General features: G+C 38.2%; 1 protein-coding gene across 3 annotated transcripts in view; it reads right to left on the bottom strand.

Moving 5' to 3' along the window:
• Positions 1 to 1,167: 1,167 nt before the first annotated feature.
• cops2 (COP9 signalosome subunit 2) overlaps positions 1,168 to 27,378 on the bottom strand; it is a 28,795-nt gene continuing 2,584 nt past the window's right edge. Inside the window, exons 3-14 of one of the 3 annotated variants that reach the window (XM_078530275.1) lie at positions 25,420 to 25,497; positions 24,990 to 25,115; positions 20,913 to 20,999; positions 19,637 to 19,726; positions 19,454 to 19,531; positions 13,586 to 13,760; positions 11,764 to 11,942; positions 11,628 to 11,680; positions 9,687 to 9,784; positions 4,696 to 4,778; positions 3,893 to 3,951; positions 1,168 to 3,180 (exon numbers count right to left, since the gene is read on the bottom strand). In XM_078530275.1, the coding sequence (XP_078386401.1) occupies positions 3,036 to 3,180; positions 3,893 to 3,951; positions 4,696 to 4,778; positions 9,687 to 9,784; positions 11,628 to 11,680; positions 11,764 to 11,942; positions 13,586 to 13,760; positions 19,454 to 19,531; positions 19,637 to 19,726; positions 20,913 to 20,999; positions 24,990 to 25,115; positions 25,420 to 25,497 (1,251 nt within the window). In that variant the 3' untranslated portion in view covers positions 1,168 to 3,035. Of the gene's footprint in view, positions 3,181 to 3,892; positions 3,952 to 4,695; positions 4,779 to 9,459; positions 9,543 to 9,686; positions 9,785 to 11,627; positions 11,681 to 11,763; positions 11,943 to 13,585; positions 13,761 to 19,453; positions 19,532 to 19,636; positions 19,727 to 20,912; positions 21,000 to 24,989; positions 25,116 to 25,419; positions 25,498 to 27,378 lie in introns of those variants that run through there. The other 2 variants (XM_078530276.1, XM_078530277.1) reach the window with 2 other exon arrangements.

The raw sequence follows: 27,378 nt of genomic DNA, 5'->3' as shown, positions 1-27,378 counted from the left end.
CCAATTTGTGCACAGCAAGCTCCCACAACCAGCAATGTGATAATGCCCAGATGATGTTTCGATTGAGGGATAAATATTGGCCACGATACCAGGGTTACCTCCCCAGTATTGAACAATGTACTTGATGTAACTATGCAATGTACAAACATGTAAATTGTATGTAGCCAGGGCGAGAGAAATGTATAAAAAGTGGCAGCTCACATTGGATACATCAAGCTTGGAATATTGAGCTCAAAACAGAGTTGTGCAATTATTTGTTTTTACTTAAACCAAACACTTTAAAGATGGTATTATTACATGCACTGTATTCTTAATAAATCTATGAATGCTTAACCTCAATGTTTTCAGAAATTTATTGAAAGAATAATTACCCTCTAACTGTAACAAGCGGGTGTGTATAAAACGGATAAGTGTGATAAACTGCAGTTTGCTCTTTTCCTTCATTCTTGTATGGATGAAAAATACCATTTACTTAAAGGCCAAAATAAGACAAATCCTCGTTTCAAGTATTGTGCATTTAAACTGTATAAAAGGAAGCCTTGTGCAGTATACCTCACAATCAGGAGCATTGTATCATTTTTCTCAACAAGATTCTCTCAAAAATCTTTCTCCTTTCTTCCCTGGACAAAGGCGAAAGGACTTGCTGTTGAATTGGCCATAAATTTACTCTGCAAATTTCTCAATAAGCCATATACAGAAACCCATATTTTTTCTGATCATTCCTCTGAACAGAGCATGGTGAACTATCAAAAAATAAGACTACTCCAAGACAAATGTTATACTTTTACACTAAAAGGTCTGAATTTATGTATAGTTCTAGGCTAATCACATCTGCTGGTCTGCCAAGTTGCGGAGCAAGATCATTTGGTGTAGGTCTTGAAGCTTCTTGCTCAAAACTTGTCCATGAAATCAGATAGATAAGCACTCTGTCTGGAGGCAGTTGGGAGCTGAACTGAAGGCAGGATCAAACATTTCAGTCTTTCTTCTACAATAATTGATAGTTTGGCTGATCTTTTCCAGCTTTGGAGATGCTTTACTGTATGCCCATCACCCCTATTTCAAAGATGCCAGAGGCTGTAACTTTTGTTTTGCAAGTTCTACTTATATTTTTGGCTCTCATCTAAAAATAAGCAAAATTTGCAAAAGACAAAAAGGTACAAAACCCACTTTTGTAGTTTTGATTTAATGGAAGTCAAGGTTTTTAAACAAATTGAAAATTGTGGGAGATTAAATTCAATTTCTCATGGTTAAATCCATAGCATACCTTACACTTTGCGTAAAAAAACGGCACTTAACTAGAATATTAATACAAAGCTAAACATTCAATATAAAATTATAAATTTTAATGTTGCTGAAAAAAAACTAGAAAAACTCTCAGCTTGGGCATATTACTTTTTGTTGCAAACTATAAATTAAAACTTTTAAATACAAAATATAAATGTAGTGACCTACATCTGCAATGCTTAGATAGCTGCAGATTAGTGCTCTGCTGTCTTTATAGAAAGTTACTTTCAAGCATGTTCTGAAATACATTAAGTATAATAAATTCATTTGCAACTTTACTACATCATATATAAACTATCTGAATTTATAATCATGTACATTTATCTTCTGTCAAATCATTAGAACAGGAATGCCAATTGCATAAATAAAAGTAACAGCAGCATACATCATGCTTAGCACTGTTCAACATAAGCATTAAACTTTGCTTTTGAAAAGTCCCCAAATTTTAAATAGGTCAAATCATGCAATGAAAATAGTGAAATGTTCTGGGGAAAAAAAAATTAAAAATGAAACCCTCAAATGTCAATATAAAATCATACCTCATGCGGGATACAATCAAGGAACAAATGGGCACATTAAGATTAATAAGAATTATTTTTTTAAACTGACAACACAGGCAACAATGTTAACTAGGAAACACAGAAGAATTCAAGGTTTGACTATTAAGTTCAGGGGTAATAACATGTTGAGTAGTGGAAGCTTGTGATAACTAGTTTATTTTTCTGATTCATCAGTAATAAGGTATACTAAAAAAAAACAAAGCCATACTCAAATTCCAAAATCAAAGTGCTGTATTTTGACTATTCACACAGGCAGCACCCTCAAGAATAATTGCAGTTAAATAGCTTCAGCCAATTAAAGCTTAGCAAAGGTTGAACTTGGTACTATGGCACACAACACCCACAAGTCCTGCATTGTAAGAGTTTAAACTATCAAATGATGTGCTTTCAGTTCTGTGTACTAGGCTAGTTAATGTACTACATTGAAACTAGTCAAAAATGTAAACTTAGAGAAGCCAATTGAATTACAGACTTGTCTGAATAAACACTATTTTAAAGTATGTGCAGCAGATCTACTGGGGCCAAAGAGATGAAACTTGTGCATGTTTTTCATTTGAATTGTTGAGAAAGAAAAAGAAACAAATGGAAGCACTCCAAAATTACAGCATTTCTAATTTCTGAGCTGCATTTTATTTTGCTGCTTCAAACCTAATGTGACAGTGTGCCACAGATGAAGGTTCCTGTCTAAAAAGGTTTACTATACTGCAGGTACAGAGAACTCATAGGCCACATAATTTGGAAGTTGACAAAACATTTTGCAGAATGACGCAACCATGCCAAATTGTACATGAAAGAATGTATCTCCAAAAACTCGTATACATTTTAAATTATTGCAGGTTTTAACATTTCAGTTAGAGATTTTCTACTGCTAAAATATTTAGATGTCACCAAAGAGAAGAGTCTGTGTTTTAAATTTTGATACAAACAGCTCTCTGACTGTCATTTCCCTTATGATGGAGGTCACATTGTCAATATACCACAAATCTTGTAGCAGTTTGGTTTTCTTCAGATTAAAGCTGTGTCTTGGGACAAATGCAGCAACAAAACACAAACCAGTTGATCAAAATGCACTTCTGCCATAGCTCTGGTAGTTTTCAGGGCCAACCAACAGCAGTTCAGCCATTCTCAGTTTTTAAGGTTTACATCACTGCATTTTTTCCTTATTGTATTATTGTGGAGGCTTAAATTGCATCAAGCCAATTTGCTGACAACTGCTTGGTTGAGCGTATTAAGCTGATTGGTCCATTTATCTAATGCAGTATATCGTGCCCCGCCTCTTTTCTGATGATCCAATTCCAGCAATTGGTTGACTTGATCAATCCGACCATGAATAGTACTGGAAATAAAATGACACACTTTTAGTAGATTGAATTGAACATTGTCAAGATTACTGATAACTATTATGTAGCTTGTTAAAATTCCAAGTTAATAAATTAAACTGAACAAATATGCATTGGTATACATGTAAATTTCCAGGTACTCAATAGGTGTAAATAAAATGTTATCAATTTGAAAACAGAAATATTATCATGCTCTTGCTATAACTGATAGACTGCTATAGAAGTCTTTCGCAAAACCTCAAGAAAAGTCCAAGATGATAGGCATTATCTTGAGTGTCAGCTGTGGCTCAGTTGGTAGCATACTTACCTCTGAATCACAAGATTCCGAGTTCAGGTCCCACTCCAGGGTTTGATCACATTAAAAAAAATCAAGGTTGACACTCCAGTGCAGTACTGAGGGAGCACTGCACTGTCAGAAGTGCTACCTTTCAGAGAAGACATTCATCCAAGTACCCATCAGCCTGCTAAGGTCGATGTAAAGATTCCGTGGCACCATTTTGAAGAGGAGAGTTCTCCCCGGAGTCCTGGCCATTATTTATCCCTCAACAAACATCATAAAAAAGTTTATCTGCTTGCTGTTTTAGGGGGTTCGTTGAGTGAAAATTGGCTCCTGCATTTCTTACATTGCAACAGTAACTACATGTCCAGTGGTGGTGAAAAACGCTGTACAAATGCAAGTCTTTCTTTTTATAAAAATAGCGTACTCACTTGTCCAATATGCACTGCACCAACAAGCTCTCTACATCAGCTACATCTATGTTCAACTCCTGGGGAAAAAGCAAGATTTAGGAAAGTGAATAAGGGATTACAGAAAATTTTAAAACTTCTCAATGAAAATTAATTAGATGTCATTGAAGATGCAATGATTAATTTTCTGATCAACCGAAGTTTGATTTGTTTGTGAACAGTTGGAAAGCTCAAAAGGACTGCAGAACTAAATGAAAGCAGCAACACTGGAAGTGAATAAGTGGAAAGTGCAAAGAGTCAAACAGGGAAATAAAGATAAAGATAGAGTGAATATGGGTAGATACTAATTCAACTCATCTTATCCTATTAATAGCCTCATGCACTTCCTTTCAGGCAACATGTAAACATTTCCAACATCCTCTCCCAAAGCTAGTCTATGATCAGAGTAAGAGATGATCTAAATACTTCCGCTGCTGCCATTTTAAATAAAGAGGGTTATCTTTGTAGCCTCTTCTCTATCATTCAATTGCCCAGTTTACCAATTATTCACCATTTATACTCCATAGCAACTACAAAATTGGATATCACATTTCCAGTGTCCATATAAATGCTTTAAATTAGGTTTCACTCATTTATTTTAAATTGACAGAGGAAAAAATTATATTGGTTTAATAAAATAGTCCAACTACCTGTTGCTGGGGATAATTAACTAAAAGACTAAAACATAGATGACTTGAATGCCAAATCAGGAGGTATTCAACTCTAGACTTCTTTTCCAAACGAATATCGAATTAAAATTAACGTCAACAGTAAAATGATCTCACCTTTGAAATAAATGGTATATGTATCCTAGTGTAAGGCTTTATTAATTTTATCAGGACTTGAGTTCTGATATTCCTCAGTAGCTCTATATATATAAAAAAAAATCCATTATCACAAAATGTCCTAATTGTTAAAAGGATACACACAAAAACAATTGCACTTGTTTGGGCAGTACACCCCTGTTAACAGTAAACATGCTATTGGTAATTGGCTTCTGAGCTTCATAATTTATTATAGCGTACAAAATGTCTGCATTTTATCATATATGCCTTTGTTCTGCATAATACATACTTAGACTATGTTTTTCACACTGCTAAAAGGAAGTTCTCTGCATATATAAGATTTTAATACGAAAATAAGCTCTGGATTTTACAAGGCAGCTGGGTAAATAGGCAATAGGTGCAGTTAAAAATGGGCAAGTGCAGTGCAATCAGGAACTAAAAATAGTGTGTATATGTTAATTTCAAGTAATCACCGCACAGTCCTTGTGGAGACAAAGTCACGTCTTTACATTGAGGATGCCCTCCATTGTGTTGTGTAGCACTACCGCTGTGCTAAATGGGATAGATTTTGAACAGATCTAGCAACTCAAAACCGGGCATCCATGAGACACTGTGGGCCATCCGCAGCAGCAGAACTGAACTCAAACACAATCTATAACCTCATGGCCCAGCATATCCCCCACTCTCCCATTGCCATTAGGCCAGGTGATCAACCCTGGTTCAATGAAGAGAGCAGAAGGGCATGTCAGGAGCAGCACCAGGCATACCTAAAAGTGAGGTGTCGACCTGGTGAAGCTACAACACAGGGCTACTTGTATGCCAAACAGCGCAGGCAGCAAGTGATAGACAGAGCTAAGCGATCCAACAACCAACAGATCAGATCTAAGCTTTGTAGTCCTGCCACATCCAGTCATAAATGGTGGTGGACAATTAAACAACTCACTGGAGGAGGGTCTACAAATATCCCCATCCTCAATGACGGGGTTCAAAGCACATCAATGCAAAAGGCAAGAGCGGGGCATTTGCAACAATCTTCAGCCAGAAGTGCCAAGTGGATGATCCATCACGGCCCCCTCCTGAAGTCCACAGCATCAGTCTTCTGCCAATTTGATTCACCCCACGTGACATCAAAAAACGGCTGAAGGCACTGGATACTGCAAAGGCTATGGGCCCTGACAATATTCCAGCAATGGTACTGAAGACTTGTGCTCCAGAACTTGCTACACCCCTAGCCAAGTTGTTCCAGTACAGGTACACTGGCATCAACCAGGGAATGTGGAAAACCACTCAGGTACATCCTATACACAAAAAGCAGGAAAAACCCAATCCGGCCAATTACCATCCTACCAGTCTACTCTTGATCATTAATAAAGTGATGGAACGGGTCATCAACAGTGCTATCTAGTGGCCCTCGCTTAGCAATAACCTGTTCATTTATAGTCAGCAGGGTCACTCAGCTCCTGACCTCATTACATGGACGAAAGAGCCGAACTTTGACTGCCTTTGACATCAAGGCAGCATTTGCCGAATGTGGCATCAGGGAGCCCTAGCAAAACTGGAGACAATGGGAATCAGGGGGAAAACTTTCTGCTGGTTGGAGTCACACCTAACACAAAGGAAGATGGTTGTGGTTGTTGGAGGTCAATCAACACAGTTCCAGGACATCACTGCAGGAATTTCTCAGAGTAATGTTGTTGGCCCAATCATCTTCAGCTATTTCATCAATGACCTTCCCTCCATCATAAGGTCAAAAGTGGGGACGTTCGCTGATGATTGCACAGATGTTTAGCAGCATTTGCGACTCCTCAGATACTGAAGCAGTCCATAAGCAAATGCAGCAAGACCTGGACAATATCCAGGCTTGGGCTGATGAGTGGCAAGTTTCATTCGCACCACACTAGTGCCAGGCACTTCAGGGAAGGTTTACCAGACTAATACTTGGAATGGGTGGGTTGTTTATGAGGAAAGGTTGGACAGACTTGGCTTGTATCCACTGGAGTTTAGAAGAGTAAGAGGCGACTTGATTGAAACATAAGATCCTGAGGTGTCTTGACAGGGTGAATGTGGGGAGGATGTTTCCTCTTGTGGAAGAATCTAGAACTAGGGGGTCACTGTTTAAAAATAAGGGGTCACCATTTAAAACAGAGATGAGGTGAAATTTTTTCACTCAGAGGGTTGTGAGTCTTTGGAATTTTCTTCCCAAAAGGTGGTGGAAGCAGAGTCTTTGAATATTTTTAAAGCAGAGGTGGGTAGATTCTTGGTAAGCAAGGGGGTGAAAGGTAATCAGCGGTAGGTTGGATGCAGATTTCACGTCACTATCAGATCAGTTATGATCTTATTAAGTGGTGGAACAGGCTTGAGGGGCTAAATGGCCTATTCCTGCTCCTTGTTTGTATGTATGTTTGTATCTCCAACAAGAGAGAATCTAACCATTACCCTTTGACATTCAATGGCATTACAATCACTTAATCCCCCACTATCAACATCCTGGCGGGGTTACCAATGAGCAGAAACTGAACTGGACCAGTCATAAAAATACAATGGCTACAACAGCAGGTCAGAGGCTAGGAATCCTGCAGTGACTAACTCACTTCCTAACTCCTCAAAGCCTGTCCACAATCTACATGGCACAAGGCAGGAGTGTGATGGAATATCCTCCACTGCCTGGGTGAGTGCAGCTCCAACAACACTCAAAAACCTTGAAACCATCCAGGACAAAGCAGCCCGCTTAATTGGCACCACATCCACAAACATTCACTCCCTCCACCACTGACGCACAGTAGCAGCAGTGTGTACCACCTACAAGATGCACTGCAGGAACTCACCGAAGCTCCTTGAACAGCACCTTCTAAACCCACGACCACTACCATTTAGGACAGGGGCAGCAGACCTATGGGAACACCACCACCTGGAAGTTGCCCTTCAAGCCACTCACCATCCTGAGTTGGAAATATATCGCCATTCCTTCACTGTCACTGGGTCAAAATCCTGGAACTCCCTCTCTAACAGCACTGTGGGTGTACCTACACCACATGGTCTGCAGCGATTCAAGAAGGCAGCTGACCACCACCTTCTCAAGGTCAATTATGGATGGGCAATAAATACTGGCCTAGCCAGCAACACCCACATCCCATGAATGAATAAGATAAAAAAAATCAAGTCAAATTGTGCACTAATCAGAAGGGCAACAAATGTCCCTTTCCAGCTGTGGGGTATTGAACAACAGAATAAACTGTAAACGCTGGAAATTGGAAATAAAAAACAGAAAATGCTGGAAATGTTGAGCAGATTAGGCAACATCTGTGGAAACAGGAACATAGGGTTAACAATTCAGACTGCTAACCTGTCATCAATTAAGTATTTTCAGCATTTTCTGTGTTTATTCCTCTGATATTGCCCATCTCTATCACTGACCTGACTGAGTAAAAACTAGGGCAAAACACTGAAACATCTCCAACTATGTGGCTCAGTTCCATAAACCAGTGCATTAACCAATTCAGCTATAGGAGAGTTGGAAAAGCTTAAATTTAAAACCACAGAATAATGAAACAGGAATTGCTCATGATGAGTGAACTCGTTTATTTCTCAATTCTGGGTACTCAATTCTTGGTGTCATCAACAAGAACTGTGATCATAAGCTCCATTTATTTGGACATGAAGTGGAGACTGGCCCAGGTTCCATTAAACAATCTTCAATTTTCCAACATCAATAGTTTTTTTTTTAAATAAGACTTTCATAGGAAACATTTATGTCCAGAAGTGTAGCTGCAAATGCAACCAAACAATGATGGAAAACACCTTTGTAGATGTATGCCTGTAACAACCCCAGAACGAGAGATCCAATCACGTCTGCACGAAACTCCAGGAAACCCATATAACTCTATCAAGTCCTAGGGACGCAGAGTTAAGTAAAGCTGGCTCATAATTAGTTTACTCATACATCATCAGATCTGTTGGTACCGCAGTACCAACCATCTCCTGAAATCCTTCTGTGTTGTGCACTCCAAAAGTAAATGCATGGAGCTCTTTGTCTGCAATATTGAGAACACCTGTTCATCTGCCCCTGCCTCATCGCCCCTTCCCCTTGCCAACAAATGCAAATAACCTGCATGTTTCATCCCAATCTAACCCAGAATTACTATTTTTCTCTAGGATATCTCCCATTAACCCCGATGTTCTGAAGTTCATCTTGTTGATGAGACACGCTTTCTGCTACTGACCCTGTTCTCATTTAAAAAGCTGCCCATTTAACTTCCCCTTTTTGGCCCAAATGCAGGCTAACATTGTAAACACAAAGTTGGAGGTCCTTAACCATTAAATTAAAAGAATTGTGGCACTACGAGTAGAGAATTTTTGGAAAGTTTAGGAGTGGTGGACTATGCGCAGTTGTGGGGAGCAGGAGTGGGAGGAAATATGAACTTTGCAATTGCAAAACTTTCTGAACTTAATATAAGGAGGCTGCAGTAAGCCTTGTGTGTCGATGTCCTATTATGACGTCATGGTTCACATTTTAGAATGAATCCAAATAGTTTCTCCAGAACTAATCCAGCCTGGTCAAGGTCCTCCAGTGTGTGAAGGACAGTACCTCCATTTATTGTATTTATACAGTATCTGTAAGCATTATTGAGGGATGTGTTCCTAACCTTTGCTGTTCTATTTGATTAGCACTAGAATTGAACAGTTACATTATTAATATTTGCATGTGTGCAAAATATATATAATAATTTGCAGGGTAGAATGTCAACAAAGTACTAGGAGAAAGATTTTTCATAAGTGTACTCAACTGTAGGGCACTAAAGGGAGTCCTCTGGTTTTCAGAAATTCCCTCAGTACATTTAAATTCTTTGCTGTAATATGCCACAGCAGTTATTGCAACATAAACATTTTGAAAAAGTAATGTTCGAAGACAAACAGTTCACAGTATAGATTTTTGAAATACATGCATATAAACACTTTTTGCTTAATAAGTTACATACATATTTGAGCCATACCTTCTATGTGTTCCCGTATGAAGGGGTCATCCATGATGTTACTGTGATTGGTTTTCAGAATCTTTTCAAATTCAGTGATGTCATTATTTTGATAGGCACTGAAAAAACAGCATACTTTAACTTGAATTTTCCCTCTTCAGAATTTTGTTTTTCTACTAGGAGCAAGTCCTGAACCCTGCCAGTCTGTAGAATTAACACAGTGTACCCCATTTATAATGTTTGCTGTTTATCTAGATAATTACGTGAACAAGACCATTTTCCACAACTGAAATGCATGAAGAGTAATCCATGTTTCACGTTATAGTGATTTCAGAATCTATTAGCTTAATTAAATTAACCATTAAATATAAATTAAGTTGATGATATCTTGAATTACTTTGCTCAATTTTGCAGATAACTACTAAACTTTAAGCTCTTAAATAGTGACTGAACCCAGTATTCACTCACGCAAGTTATTTAGCTCATTGATCAAAGAACTGATGAGAACTTACATTAACACAATTTTCAGGATTGAAAATAACAGACATTAGACACTGGTTAGAATGGATTTTAATTAAGACAGTCAAATCAGGTCACAGGGTTCAGACCAATACAAGTGATTTACACTGCAAAACAACGCACTCCCAATTTAACTTCACTTCTAAATGACTATAATTAAGTTATTCCCCTGTGTTCATTAGCAGGACTACTTAAATAAATTCAGCAGAACTGAAGGCAAGTACTCTCAAATTTATTTCTTGGTAAATATCCCAATCTCAATTATGACGTTGAAGCTCATTTAAAAGACCATATCTGCTTTTAGCTTTATGTAAAAGTCAGCCATAGTTCACTAAACTGAAACAGTTGAAACTATACCATTGACAATGTCACATTTCTCGAATTATAGTTTTACGTAAAACTATTATAACATTTACATTCCCGACTAAATATTCAATTATAGTTTTAATGTTGGCACCTTGCTCTTCAAGCAAAAGTTAAATTTGAATTCATATTTGAGGCCAAGTGTACTACATCACATTTTGTTCAATTAGAACACTAACCACAGGCATGCAATTACATATTTTGATTTCAAGGTTTACTATCCTGTTTTTAATTTGATCAGTAGATGGTCATTTCCATATAGCTTACACAACAATCTAGAGAAGATGCAATGATTAGAATTGTATCATTTTCAGCTTGTTGGAAATTGGACAGACTTAATGTTTTAGCAGCCGCCAGTTACTTTGTTCCTGAAGAACGTCAAATGCTTTCTGAACGCTTGCAGAATGCAATAGTCAAATTTCAATACTAGTTGAAATTATTGCACAACAGAGTGGTTCAGTAAAGTACCATCAAAAATTCAAGTATTATTCCATTGTTCCAATTCAGGTCAATATATTGAGGCTAAGGAGACACAGGCTCAAACCACTAAAAATCAATTTAAGAATGTCAGGACATTTATCTTCAGATATGGTAGTGGAGCCAAAAGCTACGTGATCAATTAAGAAACAAGTGGATGCAATGATTGGGCGAAGAGAGCAAGGTCTTCTAAAAAGATGAGCTAAGATCAGTCAAATTGCCTTCCTTAAATGTATCTATCTTAGGTAGTTCTTCAGGACGTTTTCTCAAGCTCAAGTTTATTCTTAACTAATTATTCAAGCTCGATAGGTTTTGCATAACTGCAGCAATTTCATTTTCACCCAACTCTTCCTATGAAATCTTCAATTGCAGACTTAGACAGCAACAATTTCCTCCAACTTGTAGTTACCAGTATATCAGCAATGAAAGCATTAACTTAGTCATTACTAGCCTTAAAAATGCTCTCAAAAGAAAAAGAGCACATTCTAAACTGTAAATGAGGTCTCATCTAAAATTATTTAATTTTGTTGTGGTTTGTAATTTACACAAAAGCAACAGGAAAAAGAGTTATATGTTTTTACATTCTTATACAGAGTGACTTACCTTACTAAATTTGTCATTGCAAGAATCTCTGGATCGTTCTTGTATGGTTTGGCCTAAACAAATTAGAATTAGTAACCATTGTAATAAAATGCTGTAACAAAACTGAAGAAAATTAAAATTTAATTTGCAACTTTACCTCCTGAGAGTCAAAAGGATTAATTCCTGACTTCATCAACATGTTAGCCAATACCAAATATTTCAGACAGGTGGTACGTCTAGGGCTTCCTGATTCATCATAATTCTTGAATGCCTCAAAGAAATCGGTATGTGCCTTTTCAAACTCCCCTTCTCTTAAGTGCATCTTGCCTCCACATTCTGCAACAAATTAAGAGACACTTTTAATGCCAACCGATGGAAATTTTAACTGTACCTTTCCGAGCTGGATTTAAATCCAGATCCTATAGGTAAAAATCAGTATGTAACAGAAAGACTGACCAAACTCCCATTGCTCAATTTATTTGGATTTATCAAAATTGTGAAAATCATGTAAATTCATAGCTTAAGTAAACCACATCTTTAAAAGAGACCACTTCCCGATTGGAAATTTATTTTCAGGGTCTAAAGATTTGATTTTCACAGCTCATCACCACAGTCAATGCCTCCGTTGCCACCTACTGGATGCTGTATTTTGTTCCAGTGATAATGACGTAAACACATACTTTCACTACAAATTCCAACAATTCACAGCAAACTAAATATGCGTAGACACACAATCAGACATTGGAAAATCTGCAATGCTCCGCTAAAGTTAAAGACTGAAATTAATAGGCCAGCACTATAGCATAATAAGGCTCCAGATAAGGAGCAAAATTAACCCTGGCCACTCTTGCATAGCCAGTGCTGCCAGTTTTAGAATGCATTGGTAAGATCTCTTGGAACAGATTACATGCACTCTTGGGCAGGGAGCGGTAATCAATTAATAACTAAGTTAAAGATCAGTCATACTCCAGGCATTTTTACGCAGGAACTCACTGCCCATGAGGTCATTGGAAAGGAAAAGGTTCAATCATTTCAAAAGGGAACTGGATGGGCACATGAAGTTAATGAACCTGTGGGGCTATGAAAATCAAGTGGGGAAGTGGATTACTCTGAGGAGAGCCAACATAGACTTAATGGGTCGAATAGCCTACTTCTGTGCTGTAAGTGACTCTATGACATCAGCCCAGAACGTTGGCAGTACAAAGAAAGGCAATGCTGCTTTTTTCTGACCTGTAGTTGATCATTTCCATTATCAAACAACGATTCCACTCTGATTGACCTCAGGAGCTATGTAGACCACTCTCCCACAGATAATATGTGAGCACTGGCCTTAAAAGGGACAAGCCAGGTTAGGAGCCAAGCATCACAACCATATTTTAGATTGTCTGAGGTTAACAGCTCATGGGAGATCAGCTTCTTAATGAAAGAAAACTTTTGAAATCATCCACCTCATTCTGGAGAAAGGACAAAAAAATTACAACCGAACAATCTTTTAAAAAAAAACTCATTCATTCATGCTCATCATTTGGGAATATGAAAATTTCCCGTAAGATTTAAATTTTAAAGGCTATGGTTATCTACAGAAATTAGACTTGATGCCTTTAAAAATGATAGGCAAACTTATTCACCTTGACAACAGCAGAGTACAGGCACCTCACATGGCATAACGCTCCAGTCAGTATAAAATAAGACATTACCCGACTTTGCTTGCAGAACATGACAGGAGATTTTCTAGTGTGTTGAATTTGATTAAAAGCTGAAATATTTTCCAATGATCTAGTAGTGTTAGATCTAGTTGTTTAATGCTTTACTAATGTTTCTTGTGTACACACCTTGTACAGCATTTCACCAAAGAGCAAAAGAAAACACAAAGCCCATGTGCATATGTCCAGGAAATCACAGATGAACAACATGTACTTGGTATCCAAACAAAAAATAGCAATGATTAAGTCCAATAACTTTGTTATTTCGATTCTCACCTCTGATGACTCCCATGATAAGTGGATGAGGGATGGCAGATTTGATGTGTAAAGACTGCTCATATAGTGCTTTTAATTTCTTGTTGTTCTTTTGTGCAGTATACATCTGGATCTCCAGAGCATAAATTTCTAATAGCTGTGTTCCTTTCTTCAAATCATCCTCACCATCATCAGTCTATAAAGTAACAAGAACGATCTTGGAAAATACATAGGACTTTATTGCATAGAATTAATCAAACACAAGAGATTAATTAATTATACAAAATAGGATAACAACAATACAATAGAATGGGCTTTGCGAATAACAGGCCTGAACTTCCGTGGAGTGACAATCAAAGTCGATTGCCACTCCGCTCCTAGTTTCTTACCCAGCAGTTCCTTTCTCTCCCAAACTTCTGAAGGCACCTGAGGCCTTCATTTGAGGGCTGGAGAGTAGAAGGTAAAGAAGCCACTGCCCCTTTCTTACGGCACTAGCTGCCATAAAGCAGGTAAGTTTAAAAGTTCAGCCACACTCAGTCAGGGAGAGGGTAGTTTTGGAAGGTAAATGGGTAGAATTGGGGAGGGGAGGTGGGGGTTGGCCAACATGCATCATGCTAGTTTTTATTTATTAATTACTAGATCATCTCCTCTCGCACTGCTCTCTAAAATGTTGCTTTATAGGAGAAGTCTATTACACTGATAAGTGGAAGGCATGTATAAGATGGATTATGGCTTTGAAGGGTAAAATATGCAATTATGCTAAAAAAGAATGTTGAAGAGAGTCAAGAGCAATTGTATTTGCTTCATTTAGGCATAAATTGAATATTTATTAAAAGAAAATTAGTCAATGAATGCAGGCTGGTAGGAAGTGTGCAGAATTATAGAGGTGGGGGAAACAGGAGTGTCTTGATGTTGATGGGAAGGTAGACTAGAGATATGGGGGGAATGGAGAAGTGTTGGCAAGAATAAGTATCGTTAAGAGTGTGAGGTTTTGTAAGATGGTTATGTTAACTGTCCCTTTTTACTCAAGGTATAAAGGGAGCATGTGGCTTTCTGCTAGTTCTGCCTAGCAATAAACTGATGTGGCCTGGTTACCAGAGAGGGCCAAGGTCAAGTACTATTGAAACCCAGGAGTGAGAGAGTGTGTACGTGTAACTGTGTCCCACACAGAGAGAGAGAGAGAGAGAGAGAGAGAGAGAGAGAGAGGGACACAGAGAGAGAGAGAGGGACACAGAGAGAGAGAGAGGGACACAGAGAGAGAGAGAGGGGGACACAGAGAGAGAGAGAGGGACACAGACACACAGAGAGAGAGAGAGACACACACAGACAGAGAGAGAGAGATGGACAGAGAGAGAGAGAGACACAGAGAGAGAGAGAGAGAGAGAGAGAGAGAGAGAGAGAGGAACACAGAGAGAGAGAGAGGGGGACACAGAGAGAGAGAGAGAGAGGGACACAGAGAGAGAGAGAAAGAGAGAGAGACAGAGAGAGAGAGGCACACAGAGAGAGAGAGAGAGAGAGAGGTGCACAGAGAGTGGTCAGCAGAGGAAAAGAGACGGTTTCTCCGTTAGGTACCAGACAGAATGGAGGCGAGATGATGTTCTCTAGTCAAAAGACAGAACTCGTGGAAATTTAATGACACTGAAAGATTCCTCCTTGCATGGCCTGGGGAAGGAATCACCGGAGTGAGCCATGCTGCTGGAGGTCGGTTTAGGATTTCTCGGAAGGCTGAGGGAAAGGACCTCCAATGGTCACTGGACGTTATGACTCAGCAAAACAGAGAGAAATAAGCCCTTTTGAAGCTGGGAATAACTTTTGACTGGTTCCTAAGACTGCAATTTTGCAGAGAGCATGTTGCAACATATAAATGCAGCGTGCTGTTTTCAAATGTGTTAAAAACCTTAATAAGGGATGTATTTCCTATAGTTTAATGTATTAGTTGTACTAGGTAAGGCTTAGTTGATGTTGATTTTAGTTTGTTACAGTAAAAGTCTTAAATCCTGAAATCTTTTGTGATCATTTGAATCGGTCACTTCGAATTCGAATCTCCTTTTAAAAGTTTACGGTCTCTATGGGGACCTTAATAATATGGGGCTTGGAGTACTTGAGTATGCATCATTGAGAAATTAATTTCTAGAAAACGTGAGTACAGATTCATAAAGCCACATTAAAAAAAAGAGGCTAAGAGCATTGTGGGTTTTATAAATTGGGACAATAGCTACTAGAGCAAAGAAGTATTGATGAATTTGAACAAAGAACAGTTTGGGCCATACGATATAGTACTCTGTGTAGTTTTGGGCATCCCATTATAAAATGGCAATTAAATCCATAGAGACTGTTCAGCAGAAGAATATGAGTGTGGAAGTCTATAATTATCAGGAGAAACTTGGGACTATTTCTACTGGAGCAGAGAAAGGTAAGATTTAATTGAAAGTTTTGTTAAATTAAGATTTTTTTTGATAAGTTAAATATAGAAAGATTATTTCCTTTGCATGGGGAGTCAGTGCCTATTGAGGTCATCAATTTAAAATTGTCATGAAGAATGGCTGAAGATTATGTTTTTGAACATGGCAAACTATTGAAACATGGACTGAACTGCCACAGCGACTTATTCAAGCATAAACCAAAGTATCTTTTAAGACATAATTGGAAAAATATTTGAAGCAGAGGAAGATGCAGGATGAATGGGGAGAGGGTGAGACAGTGTAATTAATTTTGGATTGTTCTGTGTGACAAGGCTCATTCTGCACTGTATACATTATGGTCAAAAGGAATACAGTGGACAACAATAAGTCTCTCGTGCAGGACCTGGAGCGCAATTCAATGTTATCGCAGCCTAAATACAAGTGTTGTTTGCCTATTGCTGAAATACTGCAAATTTAATGATGAACGTATGACAACAAAAAAGTAAAAATGATATATACCTTATGGATATTGCAAGATGCAAGGTCTCACAGGTATCATTTACATGCAATTTTACAAAATCTGGTTCAAGATACAATTTAAGTTTTCAAGGTGACAAATGGTCTACTTTGACTATTGCCTCCAAGTCTGACACTTGTGAGTTCAAGCCCTATTCCAAAGACGTGTGTATATAATAATCTAGACTGGCACTTCTGTGCCATCTTTCAGATGAGACATTAAATTGAGGCTCTGGCTGCCCTTTAAAGCATTGCTATTCAAATAACTGCAGGGGGGTTCTCCAGTGCTCATGCCAACATTTAAAATAGAACATCTGGCTATCTAATTCATACATGTTTGTGGGAGTTTGCTGTGTGTAAGTTGGCTGCTGCTTTTCTTATGTTACAGCAGGGACAGCATTTCAAAAGTACTTTATTAGCTGTAGAGAGCTTTGGCATGATGTTTTAAAAGATACTATATAAGTCTTTCACTCTGTTCTCTTCCCTCCCCTAAAACATTTATTCCCAATTACTTACATTAGCGTTGTTCATTTTTTGCTCTGGGTTGCAGATATGTTGTCAGGGATCTTGCTTTATGCTTTTCTGAAGCTTGTGGCTTAACAATTGTTTGTAAATTTGCTGCCACATTGTCACAGTATTATAGGATGAAAACGTAACCTCTTAAACAAAGAATTTCCCCAAAGGTGCAAACATTCTTTGATCTCTTACCTAGTCGTCATGCATCACACACACACACACACACACACACACACACACACACACACACACACACACACACACACACACGCCCAAGTGAAATTTCTGACTTGTAGCAGCTTTTTATAATATTAAACAAACAACTTTGAGTAAGGGTACTTATCCTCAGAGTTTTGCTTTTTTAATATAAAATGGATCTGTGTGCCATAAGAAATTTCTTGAATTATAGTTCTCAGGATAAATTGATTACAGTTACTGCTGCTGCACTGAAAAAATATATTATTTATTTCTAGCTGTTAACATTGCCTGAATGAAATATGGCAACTGAAAATTGTTAAGAAATGTGGACAATTCGATTGGTTGATTTTGTGCTAGGTGCTAGTCTGTGATGGTGACTTTTTAAAATAGTTGGGAACCAGATTTCCATTTCTCCTGATTATCCCGATTTTCTTTTGTTTTTACCTTTAGTCAACTGGATATTTGGTTGTTAATTTAACTAGCTGTCAGTCTTGGCTCAGGTGTAATAGCTCTTGCCTCCATCAGATCATGGGCTCAAGCCCTACTCCAGCAACTTCAGCACATGGTACTTCACCAAGATGTTATATCTAGATTAACAGAGTTAACTTTTGGATGAAATTTTAACTGTGTCCAGGTGAATATAATAGAGCCAATGGCAATATTTGGAAGAATAAGAGAGTTCTTCAACTCTCCTGACTAACATACAAAATCTTCATCCAACAACACGATTGATGTTTCACATTGGTGTTTCTTTGATATCGCTTTGTGTAAATTGGTTTTTTTCAAAATTAATTTTATGGAGTGTGGGCTTTGCTGGCTAGGCCCACATTTATTGCCCATCCCTAACTGCCCTTGAAAAGGTGGTGGTGAGCTGCTTTCTTGAACCGGTGTAGTCCATGTACACCCACATTGCTGTTAGGGAGGGAGTTGCAGGATTTTGACCCAGCAACAGTGAAGGAACAGTGACACATTTCCAAGTCAGGATGGTGTGTGGCTTGGAGGGGAACTTCCAGTTGGCGGTGCTCCCATGTATCTTGCTGCCCTTGTCCTTCTAGATGGTAGTGGTTGTGGGTTTGGAAGGTACAGTCTAAGGAGCCTTGGTGAGTTTCTACAGTGCATCTTGTAGGTGGTACACACTGCTGCCACAGTTTGTTGGTGGTGAGGGAGTGAATTGTTTGTGGATGGGGTGCCAATCAAGCGGGCTGCTTTGTCCTGGATGGTGCCAAACTTCTTGTGTTGTTGGAGCTGCACTTATCCAGGCAAGTGGAGAATGTTGCATCGCACTCCTGACTTGTGCCTTGTAAGATGGTGGACAGGCTTTGGGGAGTCTGGAGGAGAGTTACTAGCTGCAGCATTCCTAACCTGCTCTTGTAGCTTCAATATTTATATGGTTATTCCTGAAACTGAACTGTAACCTCCAGCATGTTGATAGTGGGGGATTCAGCGATGGTAATACCACTGAATGTCAAGGGGCGATGGCTAAATAGATGTTACATACCAACAGTGACTATGCTTTAAAAATGCTTAATTGGCTGTGAAGTGTTTTGGGGCGTCCGGGAGATTGTAAAAAGTAATGTATAAATGCAAGTTATTTTTTTCTTTCTTTTAACAGCTCAGTGCTTATGACACTTTTGAGATGCAACACCTTTGAAGTGCATGATGCAACAGATGACATTAAAAGCAAAACTATTGATTTGGCAGATCAGTAAAACTTGCAAATTAATTTGGCCACTGGAATGATGTCAATTGTCAGGCATGTGAATGATTCTCACCTGTTAATTTTTTTAAAGCATGAATTCCATGTGCCAAAAATAGTAGGAAGCATTTAAGTTTAAAATAAGCAGCTTTCAGTTCAAAGGTGGTAAATTACATGCAACAAGCAGAAAGATAATACTAACAATTCTCTTCCTCAGTTCTACTGAAACAAGGGAATCAAAATAAGCAGCAAAAAAAAAAAATTCTTGTAATGCATACAGCTCAAAATAGCACTCACATTTTGGTCTACAACCAATTGCAGATTCATACCGAAGATTCTCAATTTGGAGCGTGGCCAGTATTGGGTGCACTTACTAGCAAGAGAAGCCTGGGGTGGGGGGGAGCAAGTCACCTTAAGTCAATGTTGCCTATCTTAAAAGCCAGTCATTAGTTAATATTCCCACATGTGTACCAGGTCAAAAAGTTTTTGCTATCAAAAAACTCTGATACTTAATCCTGATTTTTATTGCTCTCTGGATTTTTCCAAGTGAAATCAGACTACCTGACAGGACTGGTGGAGTTGGCGTAATATTTTCTGTAGTTTCCCAAACTCTTCTCTTTCCAAATACAGTTTGCCAAGCTGGAAACAAATAATATCATATTCAATTGGATATCACAATTGCTCAGCCCAGAGTATTAAACTGATTAGAGTTCGTAATACACAGGACTTATAGTTATAAATTACCTTTGTGTTTGTCTTAAACCATAATCGATCATTCTTTGCATCTTTTAAAGCTTCAAGAGTAGTTTCATAAAACTCTTGCAACAAATCCATCTGAAAAAGAAATGTTCAAATAGAGTTGCATTCCTCCCAACAACTGGAACGTTTCATTGTTTTTTTAAGCTTGGATCATGATCCAAATTAGAAGTGGAAGCGATCAGATTTGGATCACAAGCTGAAATGCCAGTGTTTGTAGCTGTAAGCACGGACCAAATCAGAATGATTACAGCACAGAATGGGGCCATTCAGCCCGTTGTGTCTACATTGGGTCTGTAAAACTGATTGTTAAGTATAAGAGCAAAGTCAGAAAAAAGTCATTTCTTCATCAAACCCATTCAATCTTGTGCACTGGTGCTACAGCTAGCTCTCATTGTGGCTATGATCAGATTCTGTCATTCTTAAAACCATATAATCTATCACCATCTTGCCCAAGATATAATTTTACACCAATTAACATCCTTCAATGACAGGTCTATTCACTGTTATTCTTGAATTTAAAAAAAAAATCTTGTGCTCAAGGGCAGTTCATTCTGCACATCAGAAGAATTTCCTCATATGGGAAGTGTTAAAATTAATTTAATTGTTTAATCTTTTTAAACAATTTCTTAACTTGGGCTTTTAAAAATGATAGCTTTTTTGGGGAGTAGGAAGATGAGTATGTCTGAATATGGCCACAAACATTTTGTGAGGATCCAATGTTTATCTGACATATAGCACCATGAGAAATTGATGGGTTACACTAGAGGCAGAAAACAAGTGCTGGTACATTTAATTTATTTAATCTGTTCTCATCAATAAACACTACACACTATTCCATGGAACTTACTGTTGTGTTTAATTTATGTGTAGGCCGATCAGACAATAATCTTGCCTTTCTGATGGCAGGAAAGTATGAGAACTTCCTTCCCCCCATCATTTCTATCAGCAGAACACAACGGGTCCAAGGGTCTTGAATCACTAGGAGGCTTAAATGCCTACACAAATCTTGGGAATTATGAATGATTTACATAATTTTGAAGCTGTGACAAGTTCAAACATGCTTACTCACTTGCTATTCCACAATTCCCAGGTGTCTGCACCTATACATACTAGGAGGCCAGCTAATGATTGATCGAAGATTAAAGTAGCTCTGATTTACTTAACCCCTCCACCATCAGCAAGAAAAAGCAAACAGCAAGCACTGAAGTTAGATTCTGGTCCATATCTTTGTCTCCTGACATTATGCAAATCTTTTTCTGACCTTTGATTCAGCTTCCCCGCCAAAGCAAGCTTTCAGGTCCGTTTCTGCGATTCCCCCGCTGCTACCCTGCCTCTTCATCGACTTCTGCTGCTTGACCAAGGTAGATGTAACAGGTTCCGGAGAGGGCAGGTAAGGGAGAAAAAAAAGGGAAGGGGAAGGAGGAGATAGAAATAAAAATGTGAAAAGGACAGAAAGATGTTAAAATGGGAAGAAAAAGTAACGTGACAAAAAGAGAAAAGGTTAAAGAAAATAGGTTCAGAAAAGGAGGACATCACAAAAAACACAAGTTCAGAAATAAAAATGAAAAGTAAATAAAGCATAAAAAGTAGGCAAAACAAAATTGAAAGAGAAATAATAAGATTGGAAAAGTATATTCAAGTCTCCTAGAATGCTTCCCTTTCTCTACACCCTCCCTCCTATTCTTGTTTAGGAGAGAGAACATATGATTGCTACTGACTTGTGAAGAAAAATTGTCAGTACTCTTATCCCAGCAAGTTATGGCACTTGGAGCTTTTGGTGGAGAAGAGTGCAGAAGTGAATGGAATAGCAGTAAGCATTTATGCTTTCAAGGCCAGAAATGTCAAACAGTCACACAATACATAAAACATAAATACAGGCTACAACCTCTTCATTCTAGCTCTACAATGAGCAAACAAAACCAGAGTAACATTCCCTTTTCGACACTATTGCAGCCTGCTAAACTTGAGTATGTATATGAAGGAAAAGAGCTGAGTGCAGAAGGAGAAGATACAACAAAGGACATGCTGTGGAACATTGTGGATAAGCGATTATTTTCTTTTCCCACTAGCCAAATAAAAACTCATCTTTCCAATTTCTTTTGAGGCGCCATGAAGAGTAAATTTTCAAAAGACAGACACTCTAGCTCCACACAGGTGTCCAGTGATATCTGGGACCCAAATGCTGTCGACTTCAATTGATGGTTAAATTACTCGAATTACATTAATTAATTTTCAGAAAATGAGAATGGGTGAGGAACTAGCAGAGAGCATTAACATTTTTATTTTTACTGTTACAGATTATTTGTATGAGCTGTATTATATTTCATAATTTTGCAATGTAACTCAACTGATCCAATGCTTAAGAAATACTATAATTTGATTTATTTACTGATCCAGCAACTATCACTGCTTCCATACTTTCTGTCTGTTTACTTTCAAAATGTCTAGAAGGAGACCAAGAAACCTTTAATAAAATGACTGATCAGGAGCTGGAGTGCAGCTTCAGAGACCTGAATTCTACTCGCTTAGACTCAGCAGTAGAACTCTCACTTCTGAGTCCGAAGGTAGGTGGGTTTAAGCCCCGCTCAGACTTGAGCAGTTATTCAAGGTTGAAAATTCAGTGCAGTTTTATGGGACGTGGGGTTTTCCAGGTAAGATATTCAAAGGAGATCCCATCTGTCCTTCCAGGTGGATGTATAAGATCCCAGGGCACTCTTAGAAGAACAGCAGAGGAGTTCTCCTGGTCAATATTTATTCCTATATCAACATCTGTACTTGATTTCTGTTTGTGGGCTTGCTTCGAGAATTTGGCTCCTGCATTTCCCTACATTAGAGCACTGATCACAATTCAAAAGTTCTTGATTGACTGCAAAGCACTGTGAAAGACGTTTGCATAAAGTTTGCTTGCTACGTATTATGTTCCTTCTGTGACAAATGATTCAAAATCTGGAAATGCACCTCAAACTAAAGGATCACTGACAAGATCCTTGAAATAACCTTCTGCGAAGAACTTAGTTTTGAAATTAGACTTCCAAGTGAAAGGTATTATAGGAAAAAGGACAAGTTTCATAAAGCACTAGAATATTTAACATAGTGAAGAACAAGTTTTAAAAGAGGTAAGAGATCACAGAAAAATTGGCATTCTTCTGACAAGCTGAACTGCTTGATAATCCTAGATCCTCACATTTACCTTTACCACAAACATAGTGCAGCAGATTAAACCAAAATAATTGGACACATAAGTTCACAAAATGGAAAGCATACTAAAAGTAGCACATACATGAACACTACATCAGTACTGCATCAGTACATCAGATACATTTATCTAAATTATCATTCTGTTTTAAAAGCGTGCGAAAATTGAATTTATATTCTTTGTTTTGAGACGGTGACTTATGTTGGCATATAGTTCCCCCAGGTGCCAACAGTCCACCAGGATTTCACCCAAATAGCTGCTCTTCTTGAGAATTGATGAGGGAAATGCTGGCAGGCTATTCAACAGTGAAAAACAGCACAGCTGTCCCCTGACTAGACATTGGCATTTTCCAGCAGGCATCACTGGATGGCAATCAGAACCTGAAATCCTAGAAAAGTCCCTGAATCCACTCTAGCTATGAAACTAAACGCAGTCTCTTCAACTATCTACTTGTACTCAAACAATCTAATTTTTGGTTAAATCTGTAAATTACATCCAAAAGTTTAATTGCTAAAGAAAGAGACATGCTATTGACGGTTTTCGTCTTGCACCCATCAGGGCAGATACACAAGAATACCAATTCTAAAGGGAACAACAATTTAGATGAGAAGAGGGTGCTGATTGGTTGGCAAGTGAACTCTGATTGGTAAAGGCGTTGCCTTGAAGAATGCATCAGGGAACAGTTAACTGCCAAGCTTTTGTTTAAATTCAAATCAGGCAGGTTGACTCGGATTGGTCAAGGTGTTGCCATGGGGAATGAACCAGCCAACCATTTCATTGTATCTGATTTCACGATAAATAATTAGACCAAGTAACAAAAAACCCTCAGCTTTTGTAATGCATGTGCCTGTTTGGTGGTGCAGTGGCCAAAATTTTATGTAAAATTTCATCTCATTAATGCACTATACAAGTTTATTCTATATCTTTGTAGTCGGCAGTGCCTGATAACATTTTAAAATGGATAGCTCTTTAAAGTAGTCAGACTGCTTGTCCGACATCCAGCATTGGATGAGTCACAAATTCCTCCAACTAAATGCCACAAAGACAGAAACCACTGTCCAGGGTGACCGCTTCACATTCTATACTCTTGCTACAGATTCCATCCGCCCCCCCCAGTTGCAGGCAAAACTAGTGTTTACAACCGTGATCCTGGAATTTCTCCTTCACTCAAAAAACTACTTGCTTCCACTTCCACCAGCCCACCTGCTGCTGAAACTCCATGCTTATCTTAGCTCCAGTGTTGGCTATTTTAATGATTTCTTGGCTAGTCTCCCATCCTTCATAATCTTCAGCACATTCAAAACCCTTGCTCCCTGAGTCCTAGTCCAAACCAAGGCCCTCAACAATTAACCTTGCAGATCTACATCGATTCCCAGTCCCTCAAAGCATCCAATTTAAAATTCTCATCTTCATGTTTAAATCTCTCATGGTCTTCTCCCCTCCATGTCTGTAACCTTCTCCAACCCTACAACACTTAGAGAACTTTGCATTTCCTCCGTATTTAGCCTCTTGTGAGATACTGACTCCTTTCAGTCAAACATTGGTTACCATACCTTCAATGATCTGTGCCCTAACCTCTCCAATTTGCTCCCTTTAAGATCCATTTGTTTGTAAAACTTCGACTAACACCTCCTAATATAGCCTTCTTTGACTTGGTCATTTTACTCTTTATCTGAACATACTTTCAGGTGTCTTGAGACATTTTTTTTCCAGATGAAAGGTGCTTTTAACTGCAAGTTATTGAATTCTGGATCTAATTTCTTTATTTGGTAGCTTATGCTGATTGTATCAAGCATATATGGGGAATCCTACAACTTGTTCTCCTGTCTCAAATAACTTCACATTATGGCCATTCTCTATTTCTCATTACCTAAACATACCAAGTGACTGCCAGTCTTACAGACCCAATGTAAAAAGATAGTAAGAGCATTTGCGAACGTTTACACTTGCATTCGTTGCTTGAAAGGAGAATGGATTGAAAATTTATATTTAATAAGTATATTTAAATTCTGTTGATTTTTCAAAATTTCTTCCCCCTCCACAATTGTGGCAGACCATGACCTTAATGACCTATTATGAAAAGGCAAGTTAAATTTCAGTAACCAATAACAAAGTTCCAGCGGGTCAATTTTAATTGCATACCTGTTTAGAAGTGGATATATAATCAAGGATGGAGTTGATAGATTTTTCTGAATAATTCCTTGTGACTGCACTCCGGATGTATGTTAGCAACTGCTTATATCTGTTCATCATTTCTGGATAGTTACCCTGTGGGACAAGCCTCAATTATCTTCTATTTGTGGCTTTAATTAGATATTACTTTACACTTAGAAATTACATGCAACCGTTTAGAGTTTAACAGTCAAATACACACATGGAAACAAGCCATCTAAAGTATATGAAGCTTGGAGAGTAATAATAGTAAAAAAAAGGCAATTTAGTGATTACATCTATCATTATTTTACCACCGTTATATTTAAAGAGAAATTATTTAGTTTTTAAATGCATATACAATTAGTATGATTACAAGGAGTTTCCATTAAAGTTCCAAGTAACATGTGGGTGTTCTTACCAACTTAAAGTTGATTTTAATCATTTGTTTGAGTGCTTTAAATCCCCACTCTCCCTTTTCACCTTCCAGTTCCAATACCTGTGAAAAAAATCTAAATATTTCTATTTCATACATTTTTCAAAGATAGCCATTTATTCCTGGAGTTGTTTGTTCTCAATTCTAGAGTTCAAACTTACTCGAACTAGAAAAATACCACTGGTTTAACATATTATTTTAAAGAGGTGATTCATATCTGAGCCGTTTTCATCTCAAAAACGCAGAGCTGCATGTTCAAAATGTTTAACAGTCTGTGCACTGAAGTGCAAGATTTGTGGCATGCAGTCATGGTGAACTAAGTGTTTACCTGTACAAAGCATTGAACATGCTACTTTATCTACAATCTCCCTTCAGTGGGACAATGCGTGCAATTACACTATAGGTTTAGGTTTGACATGAATCAATCGTGGCCCTGCACTGATGCTGAACTCTTGTAATGTAAATCAAGCATCATTGCCCAAACTGACATTGAAGCAAAGTAGTGAGGGGCTCCCTCCACTTCACTCCAATTTTAACTCAGGCCCCAAGTCCAGATTCTGACTGCTTTTGCACTATAACTGCTTAGCACCACTACAACACTTCTTAGTGTGAAGGTACTATATCATACCATGTCTCAGTCTTGCCAACAATGATGCACCCTGGACAACTCTGCTGTTCAACAGTGATTACACTCTAATGACAAACGAACATCTGCTAAGTGAGACAGGTTTGTGATTTGTGGAATTTCTTTGTATATTGGTAAGCACTTGATTGTTGTGCTATTTGTAATAAAATGCAGTTTTAATTATTTGAAACAAATGTTTTAAGCTGTATACATGGATCGTTAACGTTGCCAGGACAAGTAGATAAAGCGATTAAAAAAAGGGCTACATACAGTTATGTACTGGAGGCACCACATTATATGAAGGGGATAAATTCAACCAGAAAGATTCAGCTATAATTCATAAGGATGTTACCAGGGTTGAGAGGTTAGAACTTTGTTAACTGGAGCAAAAATTGTTAGAGTGACCAAATAGAGAGTTTCACAGTTATGATGAGTTGCGATAAGCTAAATAATGCTAGATTCAGCTTCTTGACTTCAGCTAGACTTCAACTCTGAAGGGGGTCATACGGACATGAAATGTTAACTCTATTTCTCTCTTCACAGATGCTGCCAGACCTGCTGAGTTTTTCCAGCATTTTTTGTTTTTGTTTATAACGATAGATTGCGCCCACTGGTCAGGGAAATGCTAACCGGAGGACACAAATTCAAGATAATCACAAAAGAATTAAAGGGAAATTGGCAAAAGTCTGGCTACAAAATGGAATTATTTGTCATAAACTGTTGCTGAAGCAGAGTCCATATATTCTTTGAAGGGAATCAGGTAGTTGCTGAAAAAAAATTAAAGGATATATACTCATTGGAGTTTAGAAGTTTGAGATGATCTTATTGAAACATATAAGATTCAGAGGGGGTGTGACAGGGTAGATGTTGAGAGGGTGTTTCCCCTCATGGGGGAATCTAGAACAAGCGGGCACAGTTTCAAAATAAGGGGTCTCTCTTTTAAGATGGATTTAAGGAGGAATTTCTTCTATCAGAGGGTCCTTAGAATTCTCTAAACCAAACAGCTGTGGAGTCTGGGTCATTGGATATATTCAAGGTTGAGTTGGACAAAGTTTTAATCTGCAAGGGAGTCAAGGGTTACAGAGGGGTGGGGGCAGACAAAAAAGGAAAGTTGAGGCGATAATCAGATCAGCTATGATCTTCTTGAATGGTGGAGCAGGCTTGATGGGCTAAATGGCCTACTCATATTTCTTATGATTTTGTGATCTTAAATGGGAAGAGAGAAGTGACTAGAATTAAACCAGGTGGCTCATACAGAGAAAAAAAAGCAGAGCTTTGATGGCTCGAATAACTAATTTCTGTGTTATAACATACTATGA

Source organism: Cetorhinus maximus, chromosome 26 (assembly GCF_964194155.1).
Source record: "Cetorhinus maximus chromosome 26, sCetMax3.hap1.1, whole genome shotgun sequence".
Lineage (NCBI taxonomy): Eukaryota > Metazoa > Chordata > Chondrichthyes > Lamniformes > Cetorhinidae > Cetorhinus > Cetorhinus maximus.
The sequence above is the reverse complement of the archived record's forward strand: the minus strand, read 5'-3'. Positions and strand labels throughout refer to the sequence as shown.